Raw genomic sequence first — 6,991 nt, 5'->3', positions numbered from 1 at the left:
ATTATCTAGTAAGAGAAGTTCACATTGAACTTTCCACACGGGGAAAATCCCCTCTCATTACTGCCTGCAATGAAGAAGCATTCGCAGTAGCAATGGAGGCTCCACACCGACATTTCTTCATGTTTTCCCCTTCCATCTGTCACCTCTATGTCCTCGAGGGGGCTAGGGGGCAGGATCATGGGGAGGTACCATCATATCAATGGCATGATGCAGGTATGTCCAACAGGTAGATCACGATCTACCAGTAGATCGCGGAGGGGTCAGAGGTAGGTCACCAGCCCCTTACCAGTAAATGACAGAAGGTGCATTATAAATGGGGGGGGGGGCGGTGGAAACCAACTTTAGTGGGTTAAAATCTAATTTGAAACAAATTTGAAACGTTATTTTCATGGTGGTAGATCACCAGCACTTTTGGCCGGAAAAAATAGATCACTACCTGTTCAAAGTTGGACACGCCTGGCATAATGTAGTCAATTCCCAGGCAAACCCGGAAGCAGCATCATGTCGCTCTAGCATTTAGCAGAAACTTTATAGTAAAACAACAGAGTTTTTGCTGAAGCCTAGAGCAACATGGCATCATTTCCACTTTGCCCCAGAAATGACGTCATACTGTTGACACAACTGTGATTTTTGCTTTATATTTCCCCCCCAATGGCATACCCGCTGGTGGCACAAGGACAGCTGCTGGTGGGCGACGGCAGCCCTGGTCAATTCTCCTTGCCACCAGCATGCGTCTGCTACCAATAATAAGGACATTGATCATGACAGAGTAAAGCTGTAGATAGTGCGCTTGAAATAACCTTATATTTTCTGTTATCAATATGGTGACATCAGTATAACAAAATCAATACAAATAGTGTAAAGAGGTCCAAAGGTTGTTGATGGCGCATGATTTGTGAGCTTCTAAGAGCTGCGGTGGCTCAAGTGGTTAAGACGCTGAACTGCAGGCTGTGGAAGGTCAGTAGTTCAGCATTTCGAGACCCGGGTGCCGCATGATGGAGTGAGCTTCCCATCTCTAGTTCCAGCTCCTGCCAACCTACTGTGTTTCCCTGAAAATAAGACACTGTCTTATATTTATTTTTTCTCAAGAAGACACACTAGGGCTTATACCACAAATGCATAGAAATCCTGCTAGGGCTTATTTTTGGGGTAGGTCTTATTTTCGAGGAAACAGGGTATCCCAAAAACGCGTGGCACAGGCGGACGTCTGATCGCGGGAGCGCTAGTATCCCGTGGCATCTGGCGCCCGTCCACGTCCCATCACAAACTGGATGTTTTTCGTAAGCGCATGCGCACAAACACAAAACTGAAAGCAGTGCTGCTCCGCGGAAACTGCGCATGCGCACAAACGCAAAACGCTTGTGTGATCGCGCTGTGCCGCTTCTTTGCCACGCTGCAGTATCGCCGTGTGATCACCGGCTAACAGCCTAAGCATGGAGACTCAGGGGACTGTGTGATCTGGCTACCGTGCTTTATTTTGCTCCGGGGTGAACAGCCACGCCTCCCCCCCGCGTTATCTGGCCCATGTGACCGGGGCCGTTGTTGACGAAATTCTCCGGATTGCCAAGTCACTTCGAGAAAGCTTCATCCAAACAGGACCATGTGCCACTGAGTCTTTTAGTCTCATTCCATGACCAATTAGAAGATCGTTCCTGAGTTATTTCATAACACACCTCAATGTTTTCAATAATAATCCTAAGTGCATCTATAATTCAAAGTGGGACATGTGTATGAAGGAATGAGAAGATCATGGAATGAGACTAAAAGACACAGTGGCACATGGTCCTGTTCGGATGAAGCTTCCTCGAAACGACTTGGCAATCCGGAGAATTTCGTCAACGACAACCACCTTTGGGCCTCTTTACACGATTTGTATTGATTTTGTTATATGGATGTTACCATATTGATAACAGAAAATATAAGGTTGTTTCGAGCGCACTATCTACAGCTTTCCTCTGTCATGGTCATAATGCTCTTATGAGCTGTGATTCTCTAATAGAAGTACACACCAATAATAAGTAACAGCAAAAAACCCCACTAGTAACGAAGGGAGGGAGAGATGGCAGGCAAGAGGGGAATTAGCTCCGGATGTGGGCGGTGATGCATAGACATTTTCTCTCTCCATCACACTTTCCCCAAACCCACCCTGGGTACGAACTTTTAGAAAGGGATTGCACCAAAGCAGGTCTACAGGAAACCACACTGGAGCGGGGGAGAATCCGGAAGGTTGGCAGAAGCACGGCCATGTTGTACAGAATGCCAGATGTTATTCGGGCAGGTGTTCCACATGGAAGCAACCCAAGCCTGGGCACCTGTGCTGAATCTTGTAGCTGACTCCCTCTCCAAAAGAACTGCTTCCATGTAACGCAGCCCCGTAGCCAGGATTTTGTGGCTGCCATTATTTTCCAGAATGAAGCGGGGGGTGGCGGCGCGTGCCCCTCTCCCTCCCGTCCTGCAAGATTTAAAGGGCCTTTCAGCTGATCGGCGGAGAGCACGTGCTCCCCACCGATCAGCTGAAAGGCCCTTTAAATCTTGCAGGAGGGGAGGGAGAGGGGCACGCGCCACCACCACCCCTGCTTCATTATGGGAAATAATGGCAGCCCCACCAGAAACTTTTTTACCCCCACAAGCCACAAAATCCTGGCTACGGGGCTGCGTTACATGGATTGAGTTCTTTTGGAGAGGGAGTCAGCGACAAGCTTCAGCACAGGTGCCCAGGGTTGGGTTGCTTCCACGTGGAACGCCTGCCCGAATAACATCTTAAATCTTGTAGGAGGGGAGGGAGAGGGGCGCGTGCCAACCCCCGCTTCTTCTCAAAAGCATTTAAAGGATCCCTTTAAGTGCTTTTGAGAAGAAGCAGGGGGCCTTTAAGGAAGGGGGCTGGCCCTTTAAGGAAGGGGTGGAGCCCACGATCGCCCCACCGATCAGCTGAAAGGCCCTTTAAATCTTGCAGGAGGGGAGGGAGAGGGGCGCGTGCCAACCCCCGCTTCTTCTCAAAAGCATTTAAAGAATCCCTTTAAGTGCTTTTGAGAAGAAGCAGGGGGCCTTTACGGAAGGGGGCTGGCCCTTTAAGGAAGGGGCGGAGCCTCCGATCGCCCCACCGTAGCTACAGACCAGACGTGACGAAGCCTTGAGCTCTCGATCCTCCCCCATCTCTTTGTTCCCTCCTCTTCTACCGCCAGGCCTCCTCCGAAGCACACGCTCAGCAGGGTCATGATCACCAAAAACCGGGGGAAAGACAAGATGTGGTCCTACACCCGTGAGCCCATCAAGCAGCCCCTGCTCAAGAAGATCCTGGGAAGCGAAGAGCTCTCGCAAGAAGCCTGCATGGCTTTCATCGATATCCTTCCAAGTGCGGTGCCAGAACAGAGGTGGCAGATGGGGAAGAGCCAGTGTGGTTCGTTGCAGAAGCCAGGAAGGGGGCAGGACGGCTGGGCAATCCACTGGCTTGGGGCCGGGTCCTCTCCCCTTTGTGGGTTCATCTCCGTGGGGTGTTTGGTTGATATGGCAGGGTTTGCCCGGTCATAGAAGCGCGATACTGAGTGCAGTAAATAAATCTCCTGTCCCGTCCCCGAAGGCCGGGGCCCGGAATCCGTGGCACGGCGGCAGACCCGGGAGCCCACGACGCCCTCCCCTCCGCGAGCCGGCTTACCTGGGGGAGGCCGTCCAGCCGAGAGCCCGTCGCTCGGCACACCGACAAGGGAAGAGTCGAGGCCCGGTCGCGCCAGGGCAAAGCCCCGAGGCCCACGGAGCTGCCGGGCGGAGAGGCGAGACGGAGCCGGGGGCGGGACGGGAAGCAACACACAGAGGCAGGAACAGCAAGGCGGCGGCGGCGCGGCCCCTGGGCCACCGAGACCGCCGCCGGCATGCCGACTGACCTCCGGGGAATGCCCTGTCAGCGTTCCCCGTTATAAGGAGGGGCGGAGCCTGGATCTGGGGCTGGAGGGGCGGTCCCGGGTGTAAGGCGAACTAAATAAAAGGCAGACAGAGGAGAGGGCCGAGGAGGATGACACACGGCGACGACTGCAGGAGGAAGAGAGAGAAAGGAACCACCAGGGGTGTATCGCAGCGTGTGGGCAGAGGGACACCCGGGGTGCTTTCAACCCCGTCCCCTGCCGGTCTGAGGTCTCTCTCTCTCCGACGCATTATACGCTCGCCTGCCTCCGTGACCGCCCGTCCGCCCGGGACCTCACACCAGCAACACGGCCACTGGGGGCGCCACCCCGAGGCCGGAGCAGGGACCCGACATCTCCCAAGAAGTATACTGCAAAACAGGCAAACTTACATTTATTCAAGTAGATCTAGTTCACATTCGGGTTGCAGTCAAAAGAAGAGAAAGATGCCTGTGCGAAGGAGTACTTCCCCTATCCCAGATGGCCAGCTTGTCTGGCATTGTGTGTGGGGGAGTATGAGGGCACTGGCTGTAAGGAGAGACCTGCAGAACTATGAGTCTCCATGGAAGGCCATGTAAAGGGAGGGAGACGACAAAACGAGACAGGGAAGCGGTGGCACAGGCAATACAACGCCTGCTATTAACATCTGTGGCGAACAGTCAGTATGGCTGTTCGATCCCCCACCGTGGCCGGGTTGAGCCCCTGGCCCTCGTCCCAGCTCCCGCCAACCCAGCGGCTCTAATTAACATCAGAGAAATGGGTACCTGCCCTAGGTGGCAGGGGGCACCCTCCTCCTGGCCTTGCGCTGGGATGGTGATCGGTGATGCAGAGAATCGGCAGCAGTACCAGCAGCAGAGAGAGAGAAATAGCGGCGGCGGAGAACCGACAGAGGCGACCCAGGACGGCGATTATTGGATCGAGCAGAGAGGTGGAGTTGAAGGTGGAGACGGAATCGGAGCCGGAGTGACGCTAGAACGCGGGGCTCAGCACGGCAGGAGTTGTTTGGACGTTGGCCAAGGCTGCGCCCGAGGAAAAATGCGCCGCTCTGAAAGAAGAGGATAAAAGAATAACAACTCTCTCGAGTCTGGTCGATGACTGCCGGGTCGCTGGAAAATAATAGCAACGGAGCTGTCGAGTGAAGAAAAAAGGATTGTGCCGGATAAAGGGTGCTGGCAGGTTGTCCCCCCCCCCCCCACTACATTGTGGCCCAAGATAGGTTACTGGCTACTATGATGTAGCACCTGTAAACCGCTCTGAGACCCGCTAGGGGTTACGAGCGGTATATAAGTCACATATAAATAAAATAAAATAAATAAATAAAAATCTAAAGAGTACTTCCCCTATCACAAACGGCCAGCTTGTCTGGCATCACTTGTGTGGGAGTAGGAGGGCATTGTCTCTACAGGAGAGACCTGCAGAGAGATGTGTCCCCATGGAAGGCCATGTGCAGAGAGGGAGAGGACAAAGTGAAACAGAGAGGAGGGGTCAGAGGGCAGCTCCCGGGTGAAGACAAAGAGAGGCATATCCCATTCAAGGGGATAACACCTGCGCACCCTTAGAGTGATGTAGTGCCCCCCGGTGTCCAAGCATGCTGAGTCGCTCACTCTAACACAGCCAGCCCCCCAAATCCCACTGCCTTCCCACCCCCTGGCTATCCCCAGGCAGACAGAGGGGAGGGACCTCAGCAAGGTCTCTGTCTGGCCTCCCCTGATCTAACCAGCCCCTCCTTCAACCAGCCCAGGCCGTTGGTTATACCAACTGGTCCCTTCCAACTCTAACATTCTATGATTCTGTGTTTGTTTGTTTGTTTTTGTTTGATTAAAAAAAATAAAATTCTTTTTAAAAAGAAGAAGACTGACCTTGATGGACTGAAGGTCTGATTCTAGTATAAGGCAGCTTCATGTTTGTGTTCATTAAAAAGTTTTTAACCAAAACCACCCCCTGTTCCGGCTCGAGGAAAGGATCTTCTGTTTGGAAACAAAATCTTATCGTTCCTTAACAAGGACTTCGTACCTGTCCTGAAGTACATGAGCGACTACCCTTCCAAAAGGACCCGCTCGGTGAACGAGCTGACCGACCAAATATTCGAAGGGGCTCTGAAAGCCGAACCGCTCAAAGACGAGGTCTATTCCCAGATCCTGAAGCAGCTGACCGACAACCACATCAAGTAAGGGACAGTGCGGCCCAGGGGCTGGAGTGTGTCAGTCGACCAGTGGGGAAGATGTGGACTCAAATCCCCCCTCCCTCAGCTAGGAAGCTCGCAGGCCAGTCGCTCTCTTAGCCTGGCCTACCCCATAGGGTTGTTGTGAACATTAACAGATAGGACAGAAACTCGTACACCTTGGGCAAAGGACAGGGTAAAAATGTAATATATAGAAATGTATTTTTCTTCTCACCACTGCACCTTTCTAGAATAATACCAGTGGCAAAATTTGGGACTTATTACAGAAGGGGCATGATCAGCTATTAATCAATTATCCAGATCCCCCCCCCCTTCCTTATGTTTTAATGGGTGGAAGCACATGTCCTTGTAGACAGATTTCCTGCCAGTGCTGGGACGTTGCATGAAAAGAAGCCACAGTGAATTCTGCCCCCACACCAGCTGTAGCCCTAGATTTGAAGTGGGGGGAAGTACTATAAGGAAGAACATAACATCAGAAGAGCCCTGCTGGATCAGACCAGTGAGGGTCCATCTAGTCCAGCCTCCTGTCTCACACAGGGGCCAACCAGTTCCTCTGGAGGGCCAACAACAGGGCAGAGAGGCTGAGGCCTTCCCCTGATAAGAACTTCAGAAGAGCCCTGCTGGATCAGACCAGTGAGGGTCCAGCCTCCTGTCTCACACAGGGGCCAACCAGTTCCTCTGAAGGGCCAACAACAGGGCAGAGAGGCCGAGGCCTTCCCCTGATAAGAACCTCAGAAGAGCCCTGCTGGATTAGACCAGTGAGGGTCCATCCAGTCCAGCATCCTGTCTCACACAGGGGCCAACCAGTTCCTCTGAAGGGCCAACAACAGGGCAGGGAGGCCGAGGCCTTCCCCTGATAAGGACCTCAGAAGAGCCCTGCTGGGTCAGACCAGTGAGGGTCCATCTAGTCCAGCAT

At 53.0% G+C, this 6,991-nt stretch overlaps 1 protein-coding gene across 1 annotated transcript in view; it reads left to right on the top strand.

Moving 5' to 3' along the window:
* Window positions 1–6,991, top strand: part of MYO7A (myosin VIIA) — a gene marked incomplete at its 3' end in the record, with an annotated part of 151,777 nt that overhangs the window by 127,833 nt on the left and 16,953 nt on the right. Inside the window, exons 35-36 of the mRNA XM_015426720.1 lie at window positions 3,183–3,340; window positions 5,907–6,060. Of these exons, the coding sequence (XP_015282206.1) occupies window positions 3,183–3,340; window positions 5,907–6,060 (312 nt within the window). The remainder of the gene's footprint in view (window positions 1–3,182; window positions 3,341–5,906; window positions 6,061–6,991) is intronic.

The sequence above is a fragment of the Gekko japonicus genome, unplaced genomic scaffold (genome assembly GCF_001447785.1).
Source record: "Gekko japonicus isolate JY-2015 unplaced genomic scaffold, Gekko_japonicus_V1.1 scaffold3084, whole genome shotgun sequence".
Classification (NCBI taxonomy): Eukaryota; Metazoa; Chordata; class Lepidosauria; order Squamata; family Gekkonidae; genus Gekko; species Gekko japonicus.
The sequence above is the reverse complement of the archived record's forward strand: the minus strand, read 5'-3'. Positions and strand labels throughout refer to the sequence as shown.